The sequence below is a fragment of the Bubalus kerabau genome, chromosome 8 (genome assembly GCF_029407905.1).
Source record: "Bubalus kerabau isolate K-KA32 ecotype Philippines breed swamp buffalo chromosome 8, PCC_UOA_SB_1v2, whole genome shotgun sequence".
Classification (NCBI taxonomy): domain Eukaryota; kingdom Metazoa; phylum Chordata; class Mammalia; order Artiodactyla; family Bovidae; genus Bubalus; species Bubalus kerabau.
In genome coordinates this window covers 111132774-111158969 of record NC_073631.1, presented here as the reverse complement: position 1 = coordinate 111158969, position 26196 = coordinate 111132774, and the positions used below count along the sequence as shown (strand labels likewise).

General features: G+C 47.5%; 1 protein-coding gene across 1 annotated transcript in view; it reads right to left on the bottom strand.

Annotated features, from left to right (window-relative positions):
- Positions 1–3436: 3436 nt before the first annotated feature.
- The window catches only part of ARHGEF5 (Rho guanine nucleotide exchange factor 5), a 29615-nt gene continuing 6855 nt past the window's right edge, over positions 3437–26196 (bottom strand). Inside the window, exons 2-15 of the mRNA XM_055591195.1 lie at positions 23008–26134; positions 22367–22424; positions 21876–21940; positions 21421–21674; positions 12658–12818; positions 11858–12010; positions 11441–11570; positions 11138–11212; positions 10653–10742; positions 9178–9335; positions 8197–8358; positions 6644–6714; positions 5088–5192; positions 3437–4155 (exon numbers count right to left, since the gene is read on the bottom strand). Of these exons, the coding sequence (XP_055447170.1) occupies positions 3998–4155; positions 5088–5192; positions 6644–6714; positions 8197–8358; positions 9178–9335; positions 10653–10742; positions 11138–11212; positions 11441–11570; positions 11858–12010; positions 12658–12818; positions 21421–21674; positions 21876–21940; positions 22367–22424; positions 23008–26122 (4755 nt within the window). The 5' untranslated portion in view covers positions 26123–26134 and the 3' untranslated portion in view covers positions 3437–3997. The remainder of the gene's footprint in view (positions 4156–5087; positions 5193–6643; positions 6715–8196; positions 8359–9177; positions 9336–10652; positions 10743–11137; positions 11213–11440; positions 11571–11857; positions 12011–12657; positions 12819–21420; positions 21675–21875; positions 21941–22366; positions 22425–23007; positions 26135–26196) is intronic.

Sequence of the window (26196 nt, the reverse complement as noted above, 5' to 3'; positions counted from 1 at the left end):
CGTGGGCCAGACTCAGGCCCCTCCCTGTAGCAGGCTCTGCCCTCAGGGCGGTGACTCATAAACCAGGCAGCTGGGATCAGTAGTCACTCCCTCCCAGCTCCCTTACTAGCTTGGAAAAAAAAAAAGTTTACAGCTCACACCAACCCAACCCCTTTGCTTCCCCAGTTCCCGGTGCCCAGCCTTCCCGGAAAGAAGAGACAAGACACCCTCTTTCACTTACCTACGCTCCCCGAGGGGTCTTCCTTCGGCCCTCGCCTCACTCTGGGGATGTTTCCCTGGAAATTCTGCCAAGTGAAGGGATGCTGTGCTTCACCCTCTTCCCAGGAAGAGACTGGAGAAACTCCCACTCCGTAATTGGCATTGGAAACGGGTGGGTTGGAAGAAATGGGTCGCAAGCCATTAGGGATAGAGAATGTTTTCAGTCTACCTGAAACATGACTAAGTCTGGCGTCTGTCTCCCTTTAGCTCATTTGCTTGTAACCTTTGGCCCCTTGGCACACCTGATTTCAGGAGATTACGTTAAACAGCAGGCTTTGCGCCGCTGCAATCACGCAGCTCCTGAGTCATATTTATAGCAGATGCGGCTCTAAGGTAACTGAGCTGTGTGAGTGATAGGGTCAAGTCACCACCGGCAGAAGGATATTTACCTAGAGGTGTGGACAACCAAGTGCAAGCTCGCCCAGGACTCAGTGATGTGTCTCCAGGTGGGTGGGTGAGGTTCCGTTTTGTCTATAAACGGCTGCTGCACCAAAATACTGCATTTCTAATCTGACTTCACAAACCAGAAGAAGTTATGATAAGGAGAGCATCACTAAATAGAGACAATTATGGGTAGATCGACGTGGGGTCCAAGAGGAAACTGGGTTTATTTCAGGGGGAAAAGTATGCGTGTGAAAGAAATAGAGCCAGGGAATGTAACTTCTTTACATTTTCAAAGACTTTTAAACAACTTCTATCCCAAAGACTAACAAAAACAAAACAGGGACCTCCCTGGAGGTCCAGATATTAAGATTTTGCCTTCCACTGCAGGAGGTACAGGTTCAGTTCCTGGCTGGGGAGCCAAGATGCCATGTGCTTCGGTCCCAAAAAGCCAAGACATAAAACAGAAGCGATATTGTGACAAATTCAATAAAAGACTTTAAAAAATGGGCCACATCAAAAAAAATCTTAAAAAAAAATCAGTCATCCTAGGACCAAAGTCCGTTTTACTTTGTGTTGTGGATATAGGAGTTGTTTAAGAGAAAATGAAATCAGGGGAAATAAACACATCTCCAACTGTGAGCCTTCCAGATACTGACATGTAAGCTGATCTTATTAAAGTCATTATAAATGACCGTGACAGCCTAAGTGCCGAACTCTAAGAATCATAACATCACAGTTAGCTCTAAATGAAAAGCTGATGGTGAAAATAACCTTTACAAAACAGCTTTCTAAGTCATGTGAGTGGATAAAATTGACAGACGGAAATTCAGTGGGGTCAAGAGCCCAAAGGAAGTGACTCAGCATGTATCTATAGGATTTTTAAGCTCCAAGCTTGATACAGTTCAGCAAAGGAGCAGTAAATAGGACTCCTAAAGACACTGTGCATGCTTTTCCTCAAAAAAAAATGCCAACAAAATACCATCTGTCGTCGTATGCGCCTCAAATGCAGTCTGTCCAGAAAGTGCTGGTTAAGAGTTGTTTTCATAATTTCTCATAAGGAATTGCTAGGTTTCTAATGCACTGATGCCAATGAGGGGTAAAGAAGAAGAACTTGAGTTAAATTCTGAAAATCTGAAGAAGGAAGGGACAATATCAAGAGCTGTGCCCAACTGTTTGAAACCCAAAGTATAAAAATTTAGTAATTCAATTCAGGAAACATCCTTCACACCTAAGCTCTTTTGCTGTTGTTGTCGCTGGTTTTTTGTTTTTAAAACGAAGGATCTAAAGACAAGTGGAAATCAATTGTCTCTTAATTTCCCAGATTAGGTGAGAATAACCTGATTAAACAAACATCTATTAAATACCTCAAGACAATTTCAGCTTTAATAGAAGTCAGCCTAAGGGTACTCAGAAAACCTTAGCAACTTCAAGCAAAGAAGCAGTCACTTAACTAAAAACATTTTTTTTTTAACATGTATATCATTCAGAAGTTGACATTTTATCTCCCTGGGAGAGTAAAGGAGAGTTTGCCTAGAAAATATAAGGTTGGACATGGCTCTCTTTGAGTCATACGGCCAGTGTTCAAATACTGGTGTGAACAAAAGATCTGGATCAAAATTACTGTTATTGCTATTAAGAAGAATCAGTTGTTAGTTTACACATAATATATACATTTAACATATATTAATACTTAAAAGCTAGCTTTATGAAAAGATGTAAAATCTCAATTGAACTTCTCTCAAGTCATGTCTATTTTAGACTTTTTAGCACTGTCATGTTGTTTAGCATAAATTAGTATTATTCTGAACTTAATTAACTTAATAGTGATTAACTTTTCTAAAGATTAAGTAAGCTAACTTACATTTTAGGATGGATTGTAAATAAAACGTGTTATCAAAAGTGATACTGTTATGTCATATCACAGTTAATTGGGTATGAGACCAAATTTAGAGTATTATTCTTACCTCTGTATAAAGCTGCAGTGCAATTCTACCCTGAGGGCCTCTAAAGATAAAGCATGGTGAAGGAAGACGCAACCCACTCCAGTATTCTTGCCCGGGAAAGAAATCTCATGGACAGAGGAGCCTGGTGGGCTAGAGCCCATGAGGTCACAAGAGTTGGACTGAGCAACTAAACCACCACCACCAAAGATAAAGCCGAGGGGTAGAATGTCCAGTGATGGACCACAATGTACCCACTTAAAAGATGATGGTACCATTGCTGTGTGACGACTTGATATGAGGAAAAAGATGTAAGCTGGGATGTTCTCCACCTGAGAAAGGCAAACTGATGGGAGATAGAGAATCATGCATCATAGAGTCAGACGGGAGTCTGGAGGTTACGTGGCTCAATTCTGCATTTTGCATTTAAGGAAACCGAGAAGTAGGCAGGCTGCGTCGTGGTGAGGCAGTAACTGGAAGTGAGGTCTTGTGACCTGGATTCTAGGATTCTGCACCATGCTCTTTCTCACACAGAGGATGACGCAGCGGTGATGACACCCTTCCAGTATCTAAAGTCAAAATATAAAATCATGGAGGGTCTGAGTAGCAGTTCCAAATCCACCTAAACTAGCTTAGACCTTTCAGTTAAAAAAAAGGTTTGGAGTTTTCATCACCCATCAACTCATTCTACTTTCTGATACAAACTCTGAGGCCATAACAAGCAGAAAAATTCCCCAAACTCTCCACAGTCAAAGAAAGAATCGGTCACTGCCATAACCCAGTCAGCATCGTGGTCTTTCATAACATCTGAACCATGGGATCCCATGTTCTGAACCTCACTCAGTGCTCAAGAGTCTGGGGAGAAAACACTCGGAGAAGTGCCAACTTTATTAGAGTGAGAGCGTATCACCTCACATAGCCGACGACAGACCCCAGAGACCCAGGCACTGACCTTGCCCAGTAATTACGGGATATCTCCAGGGTTGGAAGATACCTTAAAATGTCACCGGGTTAACCCTCCCATCTGATTTGTCCATCCTCCTTAAACATCTCCTTCCAGATTCTGTTTAACACATGGCCATGATGGAAACTCTGGTCAGCTCTGAATCTGTACTCTGAAAGCGTTTAGCTGCAGGGCAGGAGAAGTAAAGTTCCTTGGCTTAGGCCCCATGGATCCCTTTTTCTATGAGAAAAGGTTCTCCGAGTCCAGTGCAAAGTCCCTCAAAATCCCCGCACCAAGTACAAAGCATAAAAAAAGAGGAGGCTTGGGACTAGCTCCTGGCAGCTGGGTGTTGTCCTTGGGCTTCAGAAGGCCTAGTTCCTAATGCACAGAAGGCCTCCACCACTGTGTCCTGGGCCAGCCCTGTCCAGGAACATCTCGTCCTTAAGCTCGGGGGTTTCCTCCCAGAAAACAGCTAGGTATGCTGCTCCACCAGCTGTAGCTTGGCAGTCTTGACTCGGTGGGCTTCCTTCAGGTTCCGTGCGCGGACCTCTGGGTTGGAGATGAACTCTACTTGTTGTAGAGGGAACCAGCCTTGCTCCCCATCGGACAGTCTCACGCCTTCCAGCCAGCCTATGGGCATAGGGTGGGTGGGAAGAAGAATTACCTGGAAAAGACTCACAGTAATTTCCCCCTGACCTCCTTCCTGGACGCACTTGTGAATTGAAGGCTAAAGGAACTGGACAGTCCCCAGCATGGGGATTTCAGCCTCCCAGTGTACTCGCCCTGGCTGCTCTAGGTCTGATACAGTCTGTAGCTGCCCACTTCTGAGCCTTCTCCACTCTTATGGGTGAGCTGTATTCCCCCAAAATATATGTAGAAGTGCTAAGCTCAAGGGCCTCAGAATGCAGTCTTATTTGGGAGCAGAGTTGTGGCAGGTATTATTAGTGAGGTTAAGATGACGTCATACCCGAGCAGAGTGTGCTGTTCATTCAGTATAATTGGCTGTTGTTGTTTAGTTGCTAACTGTGTCCGACTCTTTTGTGACTTCATGGACTGTAGCCCACCAGGCTCCTCTGTCCATGAGGATTCTCCAGGCAAGAATACTGGAGTGGGTTGCCATTGCCTTCTCCAGGGGATCTTCCCGACCCAGGGATTGAACCCAGGTCTCCTGCATTGGCAGATGGATTCTTTACCGCTGAGCCACCTGGGAAGCCCAATCTAATTGGTATCTTTATTAAAATAGGGAAATTTGGACACCTACACACACACAGAAGGAAGAAATAGAGCTTGGACTGATACTGCCAAAAGCCAAGCCAGCTGGGGCCACCAAATCTGGAAGAAGCAAGGAAAGACCTTTTCCTAGAGTCTTCAGAGGGAGCATGGCCCACCCAGCACTTTGACTCTGGACTTCTGGCCTCCAGAACCACGAGAGGATACATTTCTACCCATTTAAGCCACCCAACTTGTGGCGCTTTGTTAGAGCAGCCCTAGGAAATGAGGCCGTCCACCCACACCATCCCACCTTCCATACCCAGCCTATCCCCTGTGGATTCCTATCTTACCATCACTGCTCTGCTGGGTCACCATCACCACGTCTGCCTTCTCAAGCGCCAACTCGTCATTCTCTCGGGGTTTGTAGGCTCTAAGGCACTGCACTTGTGGGGAGTCTTGGAAGGGAAGAACGTGAGAGGGGTAAGGAAAGGCAGGAACTAGAACATCAAGGAGGACTTGCAGGGGTGGTAGCTTGAGAGGACTTGGAGGAGAGAGAGTTTAAACTGTTGAAAGTTACACACAGAGAGACAATTGGAAAAGTCTCCATCTTCTCCCAGGGAAGGAGATGGGTGATTAGGAGATAGAAATGCCACCACTGAAATGAATCAAAGATTCTCTCTAGTAAAGATGAATTGAGAAACAGGTTGTGACCACCTTTTAATAACCACTGTTACAAAGAATTGAGATTCTGCTAAGCACTGAAATACTCCATGTCTTTCATCTGCATTGGATTCTGAACTCCTGTAAAACTGTCTCCAACAAACCATTTATATTTTACCTAATTGTTCCAAGTTTGTGTTCTGCCTCTCCAACTCCATTGTAAACTCTGAGGCTCATTTTTCATTCTTCTCCATGGTACATGTTGTGGGACTAAATGAGACTTATCCAGTGGGCTTCCTGGTATAATCTAAGCACCGCAGGCCTTTTCGTTTCAGTTTCCTTTTCTATAAATGGCTGAGCTGATCAAGATGACTCAAGGACATTCTGGATTTTCTGTGGTTTTGTGATCCAGGGGAAATTTCCCAAGTTTTGAAGTTCAAAATTGAGAAGCCCCAGAATCTGCCTGACCCACAGTCTTCTATCTTACATGGGTTTATGGCCCTTTATACTTTACCATGCTGCACTCGTTCTCTTAGAGATTAAATAGACCATGCGCTGTTACCTGTACTTCGCTTGTCTGTATCTCCCATTCACAAGATCACAGCGATGGAGCAAGAATTGTCTTGCTTTCTTTCTCTTCTGAGAAAGTGAAGTGCAGCAGATGGATTGCACACTGAACAGAACTCCATTTATATCCTAGTTCTCCTACATCCTTTCCCAAAGTGCCCTGTATTTGTTTGTTCTTTGGAGTCACTAAAAGCTCAGTGTTCCTTTGAGTTCAGTTCCTCTCTGGATGTGAATTAGAGAGTCCTTGCTGGAGGACAACTATGAGGCTTAACACAGACATTTCCTAATGAGTGGGTCTGCGGGTGCCTGGGGGTGCCTGGAAGCCTAGGGTAGAGGCAGGGTCTCAGGTCATCCTGTACAGGGGAGGGGTGCTCAGGACATATCTACTATATTGCTATATCCCCCAAACCCCACTCCACATGGACTTTCTCCCCCATTTCCCCAAGACCTTCAAGTCCGTGAAATTTAGGCAAGCAAGTAGCAGGATAGACTTAAAGGGATGAATATTCAAAACGAGTGAACTACTGTCCAAGACAAGGAGTGTATGGGGGGTGGGGTGGGGCATTGTCACGGTCATGAGCAGTTTTAAGCAGATGCCTCTTGGTACCACCCAGCCTCCTAAACTGCATCCAAAGCAGACTTCTTACCACCCCTCCCTCTCTCTTGGACTTTAACCCACCGTAACACTCCAGAAGGTCCAACTCCTCCCTCGGCATAGCCAAGGCTGAGATCCAGCGAAGCTTTTCACTTCTGAGAAAACAAAGCAGGGGCACGCTTCAGCAGCAGCTCTGGGGGTACAGGACAGGGGCAGGTGATGGGGAAGCGGAGGGACCGTGGGGAAGACTTGTCTAGTTCAGCAATATCCAGGACAAAATTCAGTGGGGCTCCGCTGGGATGGAAATTTGACCGGATCATGAATTGCATTTTCATGTGTCTTGTCACCATTTATCCTTCTCTTTCTCTTTCCAAGCTTACCCTCTTAAGGACATCTTGTGTCTTTCAAGTAGAGGCATAAAGTCAATGTCAATTATGCAAATGTAGATTTTTCCATTTGGGGACGTCTACTGAGTGAAATGTTTGGCTCAGTTGAGATTCCATCACTCTGAATACTTTTTGACACTCTGCCCACCTTCCTTCAGTCAAAGATCTCAGAGACGAAATTATTCTGTAATCGTAACTGGGTCAGGTAGCTGTATCTACCGTTTTTTTTGGTCATGTAATACTGGGTTGGCCAAAAAGATTGTTCGGGTTTTTCCATAAGATGTTATAGAAAACTCCAAATGAACTTTTTGGCCAACCCAATATGATCTGAGCCTAATTCTGTAATTATCCAAAGGTTTCTGTATTATCTGAGCCTCTGCCTCCAACCACGCTGGAGTAACTGAGAGCTGACACTATCACTGTTCCAGGAAGATGCTACCCAAATCACTAGACAAAGAATGTGAGTCTGTATCCGATGACCTGACTTTGGCGATATTTTGCACCTGTACAGCCCCTCTGTCCTGTAAGTGAGGGCAGGCATTACTGATCCTACCCTGAAGTGTCTTCCAATGGGACAAAATCGTAAAGCATCGACAACGTGAGGACCCTCGGACCATTAGGTATCAGGTCAAACGTTTCAAAGAGGAGGTTTCTTATATCTTCTGTAACAGCTGTAATAGCTAGAACTGTTCATTATGGTAGGTACTATGTACCAGACTTAGAGACATTATTTTGAATACTCTTTGCACTGTATGCATGGGTGAATATATTTTATTAATAATATTATTATTAAAGACATGAGCCAATCATAGTTCTCAACACTATGGATTTCTGTTCAATAGAGGACTGGGTGGGAAGATGGGAGCAAAGAAACTAAAGGCACCCAGTGCTTATCTAATTCATGGCTTATTCACGCATACACCCTCCAGCCTTGGGCACTGAGGAATTTCTGGCTCATACACATTCAGTCGTGGATGTCAGTAAACCAATTATGCACTTTGTCCTTCTTAGCATAACAGATGCTAAGCCTTGGTGGTAACAGAGACTTAACACCTTCTCCCACCCCCAGGCTCCTCAGAGTCATCTATCAGCTCTAGGAGTTTGGGTTTAGGCTGGTCTGTAGATGCTCCCTGGTCCAAAACGGACTGACTGGTGCTGTAGCTGTTTTCTGGACATGTTTTCTGCCCTGGTCCCTCTTCCTTGCCCGGCTGTCTTCCCTCCCCACGGCTCCCCTGAGCAGCCCCATCTCACTGGGTCTCTGTGCGGAGGAGGAACTCGGCCTGGGAGCCCTGGGCGTTGTGCCGCAGGAAGAGTCGGAAGAGGTTTTTGTGAGGTCCATGCAGCTTCATTTCACACTTTTCCCCACGGACGGCAGAGAAGGGAGCATGGTCGAATACCAGGAATCGGCTACCCCTGAAAAACACAAGGCTTTTCAGCCTGACGCTAGGGTGCTCGGACTTTACCCACCCGCATATCTTTACAATTCAAAATCCCCGTCCTTAGCATGTTCAGCCTGTAAATTCTCATCTTCTCATGCTAAGATGGTGTCAGTGTGCCCCTGGAAGGGATTTGTCAATGGCTTGGCAAACTACGTAGCCAGGGCAATGGATGCTCACCACTATAACGAGTTGAAGAAACAGAACCAATATAAAGTTTCTAAGGACCAAAGACTTAGGATCTGGAACTGGCTAAGTATTGCTAAGCTAGTAGGCTGAGCCCAGCCCAGAACGTGTGTTAGTTGCTCACTCGTGTCTGACTTTTTGCTACCCTATGGACTGTAGCCCACCAGGCTCCCCTGTCCATGAGGATTCTCCAGGCAAGAATACTGGAGTGGGTTGCCATCTCCTTCTCCAGGGAATCTTCCTGATCCAGGGATCGAACCCAGGTCTCCTGCATTGCAGACAGATTCTTTACCATCCGAGCCACCAGAGAAGCCCAGAGACAACACAGACTTATTCGAAAAAGTGATATAGGCTAATATGCTGCATTTTGTCCTGCCTGTAACATGGTCGAGGTCCTGCCGGGTGATCTCGGGATGTAATTCAGTGGGATTCCCCTCTTTGGCTTTGGATCTTTCTTCCTCTTCTCTAGGTCATGACCTGGACTCCATGGGGCAAGCCATTGAGAAGCTTCCTCTATAGGACCAGGACCCTTCTCTGTCCCCTTTAGCCCTTCCCTCTTGCCTCATCCCACTTCCCCCTCGTGTTCCGGCCTCCCATTCCCATCACTGACTCTCGGGGCCGAGACAGCAACAGACAGTCGTTGAAGAGGTGCAGGTGGACCGGGCGGGTGGTCAGCTTCCTCCGCAGTGCCTGGGAGACGCTGAGCTCCAGGGCCGTCAGCTCCCCACTCTTCACCAGCCAGCGTGACTGTGAAATGAGCGGGAATATCTATACGGAGCAGGGAAGAGAAAGAAGGTGGCGTCACACACAGGACATGCATGAGGCTTTCTCCCAGGCTGGCCCTCCTCACCAGGCCTCTTAAGTCCCACCACCGACAGTGATCCCTTCACATCTTCCTCCTTGCTCACAGCCCATCCACTTAAACTCTGCTTCTCTCTGAAATATCGACTGCCTCTGTCTCCTGGCTACTGCTGGGTGGCTCCCATGTCCCCAGCTCACGCAAATGGAAGATGCCCTAAGGTTCAACCCAGGAGAGTGACTCCATGAGACCGCTCAGCTGTGGAAACTAGAACTGAAGAAGAGATGGGAGAATCTGACTGGGATGGGGGGGGACGATGCCCCAGAGCTGAGACCAGTATATGATGTGTCTCGTAGAAGTTAAGGGTTAGGGTGCTTCTGACGTCTGTTCTTTCTTTGATTATAACCTGAGACATGAGAGGAGCAGTCAGAAACAGATGTGGATGAGAATACAGAGAACTCAGTGGGGTCTGCCTGGAATTTGCATAATGTTAAGGGTGCTGGACACCGATGAACATGTAGACGAGGGATTTTCCTCTCCTCTGGGGAGGTAAGGATAGTATCTGAATCGAAATTTGAATGTGGAATGTCAATTTTAAATCTGGATTTGGATGCCAGATTTTAGCCCTATATCTGGATTCAATTTTATATTGCCTTGGTTAGACTAGATGGAGATGTGATAAAATACTGAATAATTCAACTACCAAAAGTATATTTTATAAAGGTATACATTGATAAGTTCTCTCTCTTCTGCCCAGGTCTCAAAGGTACTCTCTCCCCGTCTGGTAACCACTGTCCTTTATTTCTTAGTTATCTTTCCAGAGTTTCTTTATGAATACACAAGCAAATACATATAGATTTTTATCCTACTTTTTCACCAAAAGTAAGATACTGCAATACGTATACAGCTGCATCTTCCCTTTTCCCCTTAACAATATATCATGGAGATTGAACTTTGCTGTGTGACTCAGGGAACCCAAACCAGGGCTCTGTAAAAACCTAGAAAGGTGGGATGGGGAGGGAGAATGAAGAGGGAGGGAACATATGTATACCTACGGCTGACTCATGCTGATGTTTGGTGGAAACCAACACAATATTATAAAGCAATTATCCTTCAATTAAAAATAAATAAATTATACATATAAAAAAAAGAAGTAGGCATGTGGGTATTCCAGAAATAGGGCAGAAGAGAAGGTGTGCAGCAAGGAGCTTAGAGGCTGGGATACTGTGAGCGAGACTGTTTCTGTGTTAGAAGGTGACCCATGGGGACCCGAGGGACAAACTTACTTTGCACTCAAACTCAATCTTCTGGCTCAGGTAGATCAGCTCCTCCGTCCGTCGCATCCTCTGGACGTTGTTATTGCAGTCACGGATCAGCTGTGTGTTTAGCAGGGCAAGGAGAGAGGAAGAGAACTGTGTTAAGAGGCTTTAGCTTGAAGTCCCCTGCAAGAAATCTGGAAACTGGCTGTGATAGCTCTCATCGTTCTACTGGCCTGGAACTGAGCAAAGACAGCGCAAGGATGATGGCCTACTTTGTGGAGACCTACTAGAACATTCCTGGCTGCGTCAAAGGAAGATGTAATCTGGGGGTTGTCCCTCGGTGTGGACTGTCCTGGCAGGCGTGAATGCTTGGAGGTTTGGTGGGTGCAGGGAGGCAGCTGAGCGATTGCATTGGCCAGGATCTTTGCCTCCTGGTGTCATGGGCCAGGGCGGGGGCAGACTTCTCTGAGAAGGACAATCAGGGGGTCTGAGCAGGGATGGTGGCCGCCTACCTCCTCCAGGGCATGGTGTGCTTTTGTGGCCTCTGCTTCCTCTGCGGAGCCGGGCTGTGTTCTCTTCAGAATGTTCTATAGAACAAGGCGTAGGCAGGAGGCACGTGGAGAAAGGGATGGGCAAAGGGGAGGAAGAGGTCAATGGAGACGGTCAGGAACCACACTGTAGCAGCCAACCTTTCTGGGAAAGGAGGGAGGGGGCTGTGGGGAGACGGCTCACTGTCCACCGGGTGTGGGAGCATGGCACAAGGAGGGACCAGCCTTTGGGTTCAGGGGAGTGGGCTGAGGGGGGATTTGCAGTACCTGGAGCAGGAGCTTGAGACGGGTGATGCGCTGGAAAGGCAGAATCAGGAAGGACTTGAGGGAAAGGCGCTGGCAGATGGGGGCGCTCTCCAGCTTCTCCAGGACCTCTCGGAAACTGCTGTTGCTGTTCCTGCAGGGCAGGGAGCCTGGGTGAGGAGGGGCACAGGGCATATGGGGGACACAGTGAAGGCACGAGGCGTAGGGGCTCAATGGAATGTCTGTAGGTAGAGAAAGACCAGTGGGGACCCAATGCAGAGGAGACCCACGGGGGATGGCTGGGGGAATCCTGGAAGTCAGGTGGGGGTGGCAATCGCAGGGTAGGCACAAGAGCATGTGCTCTCAGGGGGGCACGCTGGGCTGGCTACTGGGGGTCACTGCAGGGCCCACATGGGGAGCGAATGGGAGAGCAAGTCTCACAGCAGGCTTTGGAAGGTGCGTTCCTGGTAGGTCTGGTTGGTGACATAAGGCAGGTAGACCCGACGGAAGTTGGGGGCATGGTTCAGGACCACATCACACACTTGGAAGGTGAAGATATTGTTCTCAAAGTTCTCTTCCAGGTCAGAAAGGAACCTGCACAGAGTTGAAACAAGTCTCGTGAGACCTGTGGGTCTCAAGTGAGGAGTTGGCTGATCCCTGTTGTAGCTTGAGCTTGGAACTTCTCTCCATCAATCAATAACGTCTACTGACTGTCCTTAGCTCTAGAGTCCTTGTCATGCACCAGGGTTCTCTCTGCCGCTACTTTGCCCCTGATCTAAGTCTCTGGTTCTAATATTCCATGTCTTGTCCTTCTTTTCATCTTGTTCTGATTTTCTGATCGTCAGCTGTTTCCCATCTCATCTCCTGGAGAAGGGAATGGTTACCCACTCCAGTATTCTTGCCTGAGAAATCCCATGGATGGAGGAGCCTGGTGGGCTACAATCCATGGGGTTGCAAAGAGTTGGACATGACTGAATACGCAGGCGCCTCATCTCCAATGCTGTGCACAGCCCCAGGACATCCAAAACCTCCATCCAGGGAGCATTTCTTACTCATTTATCCATTAATGTTCCCATCCACCTGCACTCCTTCTCCTCTCCTTGCTCTCCCTATCCCTACAGCCTCTGGGAATCATGCAGGGAGCAATGAGAGGGCTCTGAAAATGGAAAAACCCAACGAGAGGTTTACAGGCTAAGAGCGTGAGGCTGAGTGAGTGGTCTCTGGGAGAAGGGGATGCTCACATGGTGCTGACGTCACGCACATCCTGCAAACGAGAGAAGAGCCATTGGTGATCCTGGTTGGAAAGGGTGGCCCGGAGCTGCTCTGAATGTTGGAAGTGATCCACAGCTATATGCAAACTGCGCAGGTAGGAGGCCTCTGACACAATCAGTTCAAATTTGGCCTAAGAGGTTAGGGAGGAGGAAGACTAATTAGAAACACTTATTGAATCCCTGGCGCATGTTAGCCACTGTGTAATATTTTAGGGATAGAGCGGTACACACGACACATCTTATTAGAGTTCACAGTCAATACCAGAATCCAACCTGATCTCAGGAGACAGAACATTTAAAGCTGAGTGAAAGACATGTGCAGACTCTCAGGTGGAAGAGAAAATGCGGCTTTCAGGAAACTCAGATACACTGAGTATCACTGAAAGCAAGGGTATCAAAGGAGAGGACGCTGGAGAGGCAAACAGTGAGGAGGTCTGAGGACTGTCTAAACAAGATAAGACGTGATAATGGGGAAACACAAAGAGCCTTTATGTAGGGGGATAACTTAGTCTAATTTGTTTTATATGAGGATATATCTGAGCACACCATGGAGAAAAGATCAGAAGGGGCAAGAAAGACACATGAGGAAACCGTGATAGTAACTCCAGAGGAGAGATGAAGGCTTAAAGAGCCATGAGGACGGAGAGATATATGCCAATTTCATAATGATATAGGAGGGGGATTTGGAAGCACTTGGTTATCTGCTAGAAACAGAGGCCGAAAGAACAAGAAGAGTCACAGCTAATGCCTGTTTTTGAGTTTGGTAACTGGGGCTTCTTCCCTGGGGGCTCAGAGGGTAAAGAATCTCTCTTCAATGTAGGAGACCTGGGTTTGATCCCTGGGTCAGTAAGATCCCCTGGAGAAGGAAAGGGCTACCCACTCCAGTATTCTTGTCTGGGAAGTCCCACAGACAGAGGAGCCTGGCGGGCTACAGTCCATGGGGTTGCCAAGAGTAGGATATGACTGAGACTAACACACTTCAACTGGGTGAGTGATAGAGTTCCTAAATGATCTAGAGATCTCTGGAAGAGGAATAGATTTAGGCGATGAAGGTAATTTGGGGTTTGAGGAGCAATGGAAGGAAGCAGGATATTTGAGGTTTAGATGGTGCAATTGTGGTTTAATGGAAACAGCCCAGCTGTTGGGAAGTTCCAGCAGGAGGCACAATGACTCACAGCCCTGTTCTCTAGCTGGGCTGGTCAAGTTCATCACCTAAGCACGCAGCTTCAAGACAGATGCACGGACAGAAAAGAGAAAGGGCACGCACACACCTGGGAGATGACGTGGATAACTAATGGCATGGCTGGAGGCCACTCACACACAGCACTTCACATGCATCCTGGCTCAAATATTCACTCATTCATTATATGGCTTTGGGTGGCTCATTTAACCTCTCTGAACCTCAGGTTTCTTGGCTGTGTTGATACAGTGGCCCCCTCCTCACAAAAAAAACATTGTGACAGGCAAAAGAAATGGAGTCAGTGAAAGCACCTTTTCCCAGAAGTGCTAATTCAGAAAAGGAATGTATGTGTATAAGCACAGAGGCTTTTCTTCTCAGAAACGTGAGGCCAGCGCTGGCCCAGGAATGCTGGCAGATTTCCTTGAATTCTGGTGTTGGTGAAAGAGCTATAGGGTTCATATCACCTGCCCACTCATTGGTCCATAAATATGGGCAAACTAGTGATTTTCTAAATATCTCCCACATGCTTTAAAAGTTGAGGTCAGCACAAGGCGCTCAGGTCTGAGCTTCAAAAAAACCTAAAAATTTTTACCTATTTAGCTCGGTAAAAGCACTGTTATTATAAGTCCTTACAGCCAAAATTTTACTCCTTCCCACTTCTGAAAAGGGGGAAGACTATGGTACTAACATGTATCAAACTATGTACCAGATGGGCTTCTCTGGTGACTCAGGGTTTAAGAACCCACCTGCCAATGCAGGAGATGCAGGTTTCGATCCCTGTGCTGGGACGATCCCCTGGAGAAGGAACACTCCTGTATTTTTGCCTAGGAAACGCCATGCACAGAGGAGCCTGGCAGGCTACAGTTCATGGACTTACAAAGAGTTGGATACAACTTGGTGACTAAACAACAACAATGTACCAGACACCATGCTCAGAGTTATATGAGAGTTCTTTCATTTAAACCACACAGCAACTCTGAAAAGTAGTCATTATCATCTTGATTTTTAGATGAGGAAACAGATTTACTCATTATATAACTTAAGGTTACACTGCTGCTGCTGCTGCTGCTGCTAAGTCGCTTCAGTCGTGTCCGACTGTGTGCGACCCCATAGACAGAAGCCCACCAGGCTCCCCCGGCCCTGGGATTCTCCAGGCAAGAACACTGGAGTGGGTTGCCATTTCCTTCTCCAATGCATGAAAGTGAAAAGTGAAAGTGAAGTCGCTCAGTCATGTCCGACTCTTAGCGACCCCATGGATTGCAGCCCAGCAGGCTCCTCTGTGCATGGGATTTTCCAGGCAAGAGTACTGGAGTGGGGTGCCATCGCCTTCTGCTAGTAAATGGTAAATATAGGATTCAAACTCAGGTCAGTTTGACTTGAAACTAAACAGTACATATTTTGTATATAGTGTCAGGAAATGTTCTAACCTCATTCTTTTACGTGGAGCTGTCCAGTTTTCCTAGCATCACTTGTGAAGACACCACTTATGTCTTTAACTCCATTACATAGACTCGCCTCCTTTGTAATAGATTAATAGACCATAAAATAAACGAAAACAGTGACAGATTTATTTTCTTGGGCTCCAAAATTACTGCAGATGATGACTGCAGCCATGAAATTAAAAGGTGCTTGCTCCTTGGAAGAAAAGCTATGACAAAGGTAGACAGTGTATAAAAAAGCAGAGACGTCACTTTGCTGACAAAGGTCCGTCTAGTCAAAGGTATGGTTTCTCCAACAGTCATGTATGGATGTGAGAGTTGGACCATAAAGAAGGTTGAGCACTGAGGAATTGATGCTTTTGAACTGTGGTGTTGGAGAAGACTCTTGAGAGTCCCTTAGACAGCAAGAAGATCAAACCAGTCAATCCTAAAGGGAAACAGTCCTGTATATTCATTGGAAGGACTGACGCTGAAGCTGAAAATCCAATACTTTGGCCACCTGATGTGAAGAGCCGACTCATTGGAAAAGACCCTGATGCTGGGAAAGATTGAAGGCAGGAGGAGAAGGGGAAAACAGGATGAGTTGGTTGGATGGCATCACTGACTCAATGGACATGAGTCTGAGCAAACTCAGGGAGATGGTGATGGACAGGGAGGCCTGGTGGGCTGCAGTCCATGGGGTCACAAAGAGTCCAACATAACTGAGCAACTGAACAGCAACAACAAGCAGGCCATAAGTGGATGCATTCAGTTCTGGGCTCTCTACTCTACATTGATCTGTGTATCTGTTTTAGTGCCAGTATAATACTGATTACTGAAACTTTGCAGGATAGTCTGAAATCAAGGAGCATGACACCTCTAGCTTATTCTTTTTTCCTCAAAATTCCTTTGCAGTTTGGGGTCTTTTGTGGTTCCACATAAATTTTAGTCTATAGAACATAGAGTATAAAAAATAAATTTTAGCGTTATTTATTCTAGTTCTGTGAAAAATGTCATGGGTCTCTTGATAGGGATTACATTATATACCAACTCAAAATGAATTAAAGACCTAAATGTAAGACCAGAAACCATAAAATGCCTAAAAAACATAGGCAGAACACTCTTTGACATAAATTGTAGCAATATGTTTTTGGATCTGTCACCTAAGGCAAAATAAATAAAAGCAAAGATAAACAAATGAGGCCTAATTAAACCTAAAACCTTTGGCATAGCAAATGAAACCACTGACAAACAAAAAGACAACCTATTGCTAATTATGTGATTGATAACAGCTTAACACCCAAAGTATATAAACAGCTCATAAAACTCAATACCAAAAAAGCAAACAACCTGATTAAAAAATAGACAGATGACCTGAATAGACATTTCTCCAAAGAAGATATACAGATAGCCAACAGGCACATGAAGAAATGCTTAACACTGCTAATCATCAGAGAAATGGCAATCAACATTATAAGAAATCACCTCACACTTGTCAAATGGCCATCATCTAAAGGTCTACAAATAACAATTATTGGCAAAGATTTGAAGAAAAGAGAATCCTAGCACAGTGTTGGTGAGATTGTAAATAGGTGCAGTCACTATGGAAAACATTATGGTAGTATCTCAAAAAACTAAAAATAGAACTAACATATGATTCAGGAATTCCACTCCTGGGTATATATCAAAGAAAATGAAAAAAAACTAATTCAAAAAGATTAATGTGCCCCAATGTTCATACCAGCTCTATTTACAAGAGCCAAGATATCGAAGCAACCTAAGTGTCTATCAACAGATGAATGGATAAAGAAGATGTAGTATACATACATACATACAAATACACACACACACACATATACACACACACACGCACACACACAATGGAATATTACTTGGCCATAAAAATAATGAAATCATGCCATTTCCAACAACATGGATGGAAAGAGTATTATGCTTAGTGAAATAAGTTAGAAAGAGAAAAATAGTCTATGTTCTATAGACCACTGTATGTGGAACCTAAAAATAAAACAAACATATGTATATAATAAAAAAGAAACAGACTCGCATATATGAGAACAACTAGGATCACCAGTGGGGATAAGGAAGAGGAGAAGGGTGAGATAAGGTTTTGAGATTAAGAGGTAAACACTATTATGTGTAAAATAAATAAGCAACAGGATATATTGCACAGCACAAGGAAATACAGCCATTATTTTCTTATAACTTTAAATAAAAAATAACCTATAAAAATACTAAACCACTAATATAATACTGTAAATCATTTATACTTCAATAAAAAGAGTGACAAACATTTTTTGACTGATTACTATGCACTAGGAACTTTTTAAAAATTATTTTTCAATTGAAGTATAGTTGATTTACAATGTTTCAAGTGTACAGCAGAGTACAGAATTCAGTTACACACATACATATATACACATGCAAAATACATACATATATACATACATATCTCTGCTTTATTGACTATGCCAAAGCCTTTGACTGTGTGGATCATAATAAACTGTGGAAAATTCTGAAAGAGATGGGACTATCAGACCACCTGACCTGCCTCCTGAGAAATCTGTATGCAGGTCAGGAAGCAACAGTTAGAACTGGACATGGAGCAACAGACTGGTTCCAAATAGGAAAAGGAGTATGTCAAGGCTGTATATTGTCACCCTGCTTATTTAACTTCTATGCAGAGTACATCATGAGAAACGCTGGACTGGAAGAAGCACAGCTGGAGTCAAGATTGCCAGGAGAAATATCAATAACCTCAGATATGCAGATGACACCACCTTTATGGTAGATAGTGAAGAGGAACTAAAAAGCCTTTTGATGAAAGTGAAAGAGGAGAGTGAAAAAGTTGGCTTAAAGCTCAACATTCAGAAAACTAAGATCATGGCATCAGGTCCCATCACTTCATGGCAAATAGATGGGGAAACAGTGGCCAACTTTATGTTTCTGGGCTCCAAAATCACTGCAGATGGTGAATGCAGCCATGAAATTAAAAGACACTTACTTCTTGGAAGGAAAGTTATGACCAACCTCAGTTCAGTTCAGTTCAGTTGCTCAGTTGTGTCCAACTCTTTGCGACCCCATGAATCGCAGCACGCCAGGCCTCCCTGTCCCTCACCAACTCCCGGAGTTCACCCAGACTCATGTCCATCGAGTCAGTGACGCCATCCAGCCATCTCCTCCTCTGTCATCCCCTTCTCCTCCTGCCCCCAATCCCTCCCAGCATCAGAGTCTTTTCCAATGAGTCAACTCTTCGCATGAGGTGGCCAAAGTACTGGAGTTTCAGCTTTAGCATCATTCCTTCCAAAGAAATCCCAGGGCTGATCTCCTTCAGAAGGGACTGGTTGGATCTCCTTGCAGTCCAATGGACTCTCAAGAGTCTTCTCCAACACCACAGTTCAAAAGCATCAATTCTTCGGCACTCAGCCTTCTTCACAGTCCAACTCTCACATCCATACATGACCACTGGAAAAACCATAGCCTTGACTAGATGGACCTTTGTTGGCAAAGTAACGTCTCTGCTTTTGAATATGCTATCTAGGTTGGTCAAAACTTTTCTTCCAAGGAGTAAGCGTCTTTTAATTTCATGGCTGCAGTCACCATCTGCAGTGATTTTGGAGACCCCAAAAATAAAGTCTGACACTGTTTCCACTGTTTCCCCATTTATTTCCCATGAAGTGATGGGACCAGATGCCATGATTTTCGTTTTCTGAATGTTGAGCTTTAAGCCAACTTTTTCACTCTTCACTTTCACTTTCATCAAGAGGCTTTTTAGTTCCTCTTCACTTTCTGCCATAAGCGTGGTGTCATCTGCATATCTGAGGTTATTGATATTTCTCCCGGCAATCTTGATTCCAGCTTGTGCTTCTTCCAGTCCAGCATTTCTCATGATGTACTCTGCATAGAAGTTGCATAAGCAGGGTGACAATATACAGTCTTGACGTACTCCTTTTCCTATTTGGAACCAGTCTGTTGTTCCATGTCCAGTTCTAACTGTTGCTTCCTGACCTACATATAGGTTTCTCAAGAGGCAGGTCAAGTGGTCTGGTATTCCCATCTCTTTGAGAATTTTCCACAGTTTATTGTGATCCACACAGTCAAAGGATTTGGCATAGTCAATAAAACAGAAATAGATGTTTTTCTGGAACTTTCTTGCTTTTTCCATAATCCAGCGGATGTTGGAAATTTGATCTCTGGTTCCTCTGCCTTTTCTAAAACCTTGAACATCAGGAAGTTCACGGTTCACATACTGCTGAAGCCTGACTTGGAGAATTTTGAGCATTACTTTACTAGCATGTGAGATGAGTGCAATTGTGTGGTAGTTTGAGCATTCTTTGGCATTGCCTTTCTTTGGGATTGGAATGAAAACTAGACAGCATATTAAAAAGCAGAGACATTACTTTGCCAACAAAGGTCCATCTAGTCAAGGCTGTGGTTTTTCCAGTAGTCATGAATGGATGTGAGAATTGGACTATAAAGAAAGCTGAGCACTGAAAAATTGATGCTTTGGAACTGTGGTGTTGGAGAAGACTCTTGAGAATGCCCTGGACTGCAAGGAGATCCAACCAGTCCATCCTAAAGAAGATCAGTCCTGGGTGTTCATTGGAAGGACTGATGCTGAAGCTGAAACTCCAATACTTTGGCCACCTAATGCGAAGAGCTGACTCATTCGAAAAGACCCTGATGCTAGGAGGGATTGGGAGCAGGAGGAGAAGGGGACGATAGAGGATGAGATGGTTGGATGGCATCATCGACTCAATGGACATGAGTTTGGATAAACTCCAGGAGCTGTTAATGGACAGGGAGGCCTGGCATGGTGCAGTCCATGAGGTTGCAAAGAGTTGGACATGACTGAGTGACTGAACTGAACTGACTGATACATACATATGCATACACACCTGTATATTCTTTTACAGATTCTTTTCCATTATAGGTTATTACAAAATATTGAATATAGTCCCCGATACACAGTTAATCCTTGTTTATAATTTTATACATAGTAGTGTGCATCTACTAAACCCAAGCTCCTAATTTATACTCTTTCTTGGTAACTATAAATTTGTTTTCTATGTCTGTGAGTATGTTTGTATACACACCACATCTTCTTTAGCCCTTCATTTGTTAATGGACGTATAGGTTGCTTCCATGTCTTGGCCATTGTAAATGGTACTGCTATAAATACTGTAAATAGAATTTAGAATTCTGATTCTCCCAGAAATTCTTTGCAACCAAGTTTTACAAATGAAATAGAAGCTTGGAAAGATCAAGTATTGGGCTAGCCAAAAAGTTTATTTGGATTTTTCCTTAACATCTTATGGAAAATCCTGAATGAACTTTTTGGCCAGCTCAATAATTTGGCCCAAGTTAAATAGCTAGCATATATTAAAGTGGGTTCAGGTCATTTAAGCCAGAACTGAAATGCTTAAACATTGTTCCATAATGCCTCTCCATTGTGCCATGTCATCTTTCCAGGAAGAAAGGTTTAACCCATATTTTAGATTGATTTTTAAGATAAGCGCTCCATGTAAAATATATTAATGACAGTAACTTAACATGAGACCAACAGCCTTTACTGTAGTCTTGCTATTGGAAGGAAGGACCAAGCAGAGCCTGATAGTCATTCAAAAGCTTCTATGAAACCCATGAACCACAGAACAGCTGCAAGGGCCACTCACCAAGGCAACACCAAAAAGCCCCTGCATGTGTCTTGGTTGAAGAGGAAAACTTCAGTGTAGGCTGAACCTTTGGTTGAAGAGGGAGATTTAAGTCTAGCCTGAAGCTAGACTAATGAGATTGAGTGTATACTTCTCCCATCAAATTCAGGGGCACGGTCACTTTGTATGAGCTCAGACCAATAGCATGGAGCAGTAAATGGTTGATGGAATGAGGAGGAGGTAGATAGGAGGGAGAGTGGTGATGTTCACAAAGCAACTCGAACCCAGCAAGCTGGGGGTGACCCAGTGTCATGGTGGTGAGTGTGGTAGGGACACCCCGGTCATGGTGGTGATGGTGGTGGTGGTGGTGGTGGTGATGGTGGTGAGTAGGAGACATGGACGTGAACAGAGGAGACCCCGCTTTCCCTTTTGCAGCCCCTGCCCCACCCCACCCTGGTGGTACCTCCTGGAGCTTCTGGTCTTCATGGGTCATGGAGAGCAGCACGGTGCTATTGCGCACCACGGGGATCTCCTGCCACAGGGAGCCGCTGGAGGCCATGGAGAGGCGACGCAGGTAGGACTCCGAGGAGACCAGGGCCTTTCGGGGCTGCCGGGGCGAGATGGGCCCCGGTGATTCCGTCAGGCTGTCCAACCGCTGCTGGCTCTGAATCTCCTTGTTCAGAAACACATCACTGTACTCCTGGTAAAGCAGCTGAGCTACAGGGGTGAAGAGGTGCAGGAGAGGGAGAGAATTAGGGAGATAGGGAGTTGAGGCTTCGAAACAGGTCACCAAGCCCCGTGGCTCTCCTGGCATTTCTCCCTACAGTCGGCCAAGTCCCACTGCTGATGACTACGAACCCCTCTCCGGCTCAGGAAGAACACTCACGCAGGTCCACAGTCATATTTCAAGGTACTCACAGGAGTTGATGAGCTTGGAGCACCGTCTTGAAAAGTTTCCCATCACCTCCTTTGGCTTTTTCTCCCTGTGGGATAAAGAAGGGCTCCATGGTGTTTGCTGGCCATCAGACATGGAGAAGCCCCAAGTGACTATAAATAAGATAACCTCTGACCCCTGGGACACATGCTAGAATATCACGGCCAAAGCCTCTGGAGAGGCAAGCTGTAGCCTGACACACTTCTGCATAGTTCGATGCTCTTATGGATGTCAGGTTGAACTTTTACGTCAGGGTTTAATTCACAGCCAAAGGGTCTAGATGGATAGGAGACTGGGAATCAGCTGCAAGAACCAGGTAGACGAAAAATCTCCCTACCCTGGAATCCTGGTGTCGGTCCCTTCCCCTCCCTACCCCTGGAAAAGACATGATCTCAGCACCTTTGCCAGCTAATGAAAATCTCAGTATCCTAGGAAAGAGAGAAAACTGTACCCATTGGGAGAGAGGGTGACTCACCGGAAAACAATGGCGTCCGACAGGCCAGGGGATCCTTCCATGGCGGGACCTCTTGTGTCTGAAAATGGAAAACGGGTAAAGTAACTGAGATTTCGAGGGGGCGTTCAGATGGAGCCAAGGAACCTAAGACCTAGAGTGAGAGATGTAGGCATGGGGGGTGGGTTAAAGGTTCAACTGGGTATCTGTGAGAAAGGGAAGAGCCAAAGTCAAAAGCATTTGAGGACACTGGTACCAGATCTGCTCCCATTGCGTCAGAATGTGAACCGGACAAGTAGAAGATGCTTTCTCTGCTAGTGGAAGGGCATTGAGCAAGTGTTTGTAACTGGAAAGTACTCAGGGGTGGCGGTGGTGGTGGGGGGTGGGGGAGGGGAAGGTTCCAGAACAATGTTGGTAAACAGAGATACACCATAAAAATACACACCACAGTAGAGCGAGAGAGACGGAAGGGGAGAAGAAAGAGCCTTGCCATGAGCTCAGAGACGTTTTAGAGGACTTTCCTCTGCCTGGGGCTGGGTACGTGGGTGAGGGAAGCCAGCAGGGGGACCAGTAGGAGCCTGGAGGACAGAAAATGGATGAGGAAGGGAGAGCCGGACAGAGTCTGCTCTGAGGCGAGGTCACCGTGGTGCCGGCTCCGCACTCACCTACAGGGCTCTCGGGGAGGATGGAGGGTCTTCGCAGGCCCTGCCGGTGCCAGTCCTTGTGTTTACTCGACCCTTCACCGGGGACCGCCGTCACCTCACTGCTGTCTTCCACTGGCCTTCTCGGGTCCCGTCGATGGGGCCAGCTTGATGCCTTCTCCAGGAGGATGTGGCCCGATTTCTCCGGCTGCCTCGCCGGGCCTACCTCTGACCTCCTCAGGCCATTGCTTCCTTCCTGGGGGGCTGTTCTTCTCCAAGACCCTCTGGCAGGGGCTTCAGACTCTTCTGAGAGCCTGGGTTCAGAGGTGGGTCGCTGGACCTCTGGAGTCCATGGGGTGGTCGGGGAAGATGGGTGTAGAAGGGCCGTCATGTTACTGAAAGCCAGGCCCGGGGGCGTATCACTCTTACACCTGCCGACGGAAGCCAAAGGGTCGGTTGACCGGCCTGTGGCTGGAGGCCAGGAGACCCGTCCTGCAGAAGGTGGGGTGGAGACAGTCCACTCTTGACAAACAGGCCTTGGCCTGCCTTGATCCCCTGAGTTCACGAGTCCTCCCTGTGAGCTCCTGCCCTTCCCCTTGGACTTTGGGGGCAGAGGGGGTGGTTCAGTAGGAGAATCCAGGATAGGGACAGGAGGGAGAGGCTTGTAGATCCTTGAGATGCTCGACAAGACAAGGGGGTGGTGGGGCTGGGGGGCGTCAGGGGTGGGGGGTAACGGCTTGTTGTATCTCTGCCTGGAAGAGACAGAGTGCTGAGTGTGTGGTGGCACGTCCGGTGTGGAGGGCAGCGGTCGGTGCTCCCTTGCCACCAAGGGGTCAGGAATGTGGGCTGGGGGGACCCTGGGGGGGCCTTGGAGCCCCGGACCCAGGGTGAGTGGCGGAGGATGGCTGTACCGCTTCAGCATGGGGATCACCGCAGGGGGATGGCCGTCTCGCTCCACCATGGAGGGCTGGACGTGCCTTCTCTCTGGGGGAGGCAGGGGCGGAGGTTCATGGATCATCAGGTCCATGGGGGCGACAGGGGCTGGGGAGGAGCCACAGGCAGGAGACCCGGGGGCAAAGGCCCAGTGCTTCGTGGGTCCCCACGGCTGACTGTCAGGGGGGCTGCTGGCCGTGGCTGGATTTGAAGCCGGTTCTCCAAAGTCCTGCCCCAGAGCTGGTGGTGAACTCGAGGCTTCCGGAATGATGGCACAGTCCCTTACAGTTCTCCTGCCCCTTCTTGGGAGCACAGAGCCATAGATGACAGGTTTGGGAGGCCTCTGGGGCAACTCTGAATGGGAGGAGGACAGGGATATTCCCATCAGGTGTGGGGCTGGCTCTGTCCCATGAGACCCGGGGAAGGAGTTGCTCCTCATGGGCGGGACCGCGCCAGTGGGGCTGCCCAGGGACCCCGGGGGGTTGGCCCTGCCCGCCAAGGGGAAGCCAAGGCGGGCTGCTGGGGGGGTCTTAGGAGCCCCACGGGGAGATGGACTGTCAGTTGGGCAAGAGGCTCTGGAGGTTTCTGGAGAACAGGCAAGGACAGGAGGCTCCCTCCTGGGAGAGGCAGCCAAAGGACGGGCCAGCAGTGTGGCAGCCGTGCCAGGGGGCCCTTCAGGAGGACTGGGTGCAGCTGCCTCTGGGCTCCTTGGAGGGGTCGCAGAGGGACTGTAGGCAGAGACCACCTCTGCCCCCATGCCGCATGCGGTCTCCTGCCTCAGCTCAGAGCCCTCTTGCTGGTGGCGATGAGCAGTTTCTGGGTCCAGGGATTCCTCGGCAGGACAGGAACCAGGTAAAGAAAAGGGCTGGTGGGAGCATCCTGTGGGTTCTGGGGCAGGACTCGGAGCTATGGCGGATGGAACCTCGGCTCCAGGCTCTGTCTGAGTCCCTGAGATCCTGCTCGGGGGAGAAGAGGCCTCTAGAGACAGGTCACGGGGAGAAGAGACCTCAGGGGCAACCAGAGCCAGCGCAGTGGGACCCTCACGCTCTCCTTGTTCTATGCAGCTCTCTTCTCCTCTTCGGCTGGGTGTGTCCCCCTCCCCGCCCCCTGGTTCCTCCTCCAGTGACCCCACTTCCTCCTCCTGCCCCGCTGCTGCCTTGGCTTCCCGCTGTGCACCCGGATCTTCGGGCTTTCCACTTCCTTTCTCTGACTTACTTGCTGAGCTTTGATTCTCCCTGTCCTGAGCACCCACCACATTCTCCTCTGGCCCTGTTAACTCCCTCCCCTTCTGCTCCCCTTGTTCTGGATCCCCGTGGTTCCAAGTCCTCCAGTCCCACTCCCCAGAACTCAGACCCCCCAACTCCTCCCCGCGGCACCACCCCTCTCTTTCTCCTGGATCTTCGAGCACCATGTCATTTTGCATCTGCTGCTGTTTCTGTCTCCCTTCTTCCTCTGTACCTTTAACCTGCTCTCCCATCTGCTCTGGAGCCCTGGAAAGCCCAGCAGAGCCAGCAGCCTCTCCCTGAGGTCCCCCTTCCTCCAGCCCCTCAGTTCCCTGGAGACACATGAGGCCTGGACTTTGCTGCCTGGCAGGTCCACACTCCAAGTCCTCCAGGGGCCGGCTGGTCTCAGCCGGGTGCTCGTCATCACAGGAAGGCCTGCGTCTGGTCCGGGCATAGGCGTTGGAGGATGTTTCCTCCTTCCCTTCTGCTTGTCCTGTCTCCAATATCAAAGAAGTGAGTTCTGGTTTAAAGTCCACCTCTACGCTGCTGCCCAGATCCCTGGATACCGAGGCCGTGTCCAGACAGTCACCCTGGTCAGGGCAGGCCAGGAAATCCAGGGAAGCTGGCGTCCTTGCCTGTCTATCTTCCAGGCTCCAGGGCCTGGCCTCCCGGCATGAGGGGGTATCATCACAGGCCTCAGCCGTCAGGGTTTCCTGGTTGGTCTCCACCTCTGGAGAGGCTTCGTTGAGGAGAGAGGTCATGCTCTCAGCTGCACGGTCATTTGCATCCCTCACGTGTCTCTGCTGGGTCTCCAAGAGTGTGCAGCCCTCAGCCCACTGACACCACGGGTCCTCACCCTCTTCGGCTGCACGCTCCACGGCAGGGGTCTGGCTGCTCCTCATGGGAGCTGCCTGGATAACGGGGAATTCTGCTCCGGCAGGGATGGGAGTCGAGGCTCCATGCTGGGGCTCCTCCGCCTCCATCAGCGCTGAATCCTAAAGAGGAATAAAAGACCAAGTTTCCACCCCCTCTTCTGCTTTATTTGTTATTTATCCAG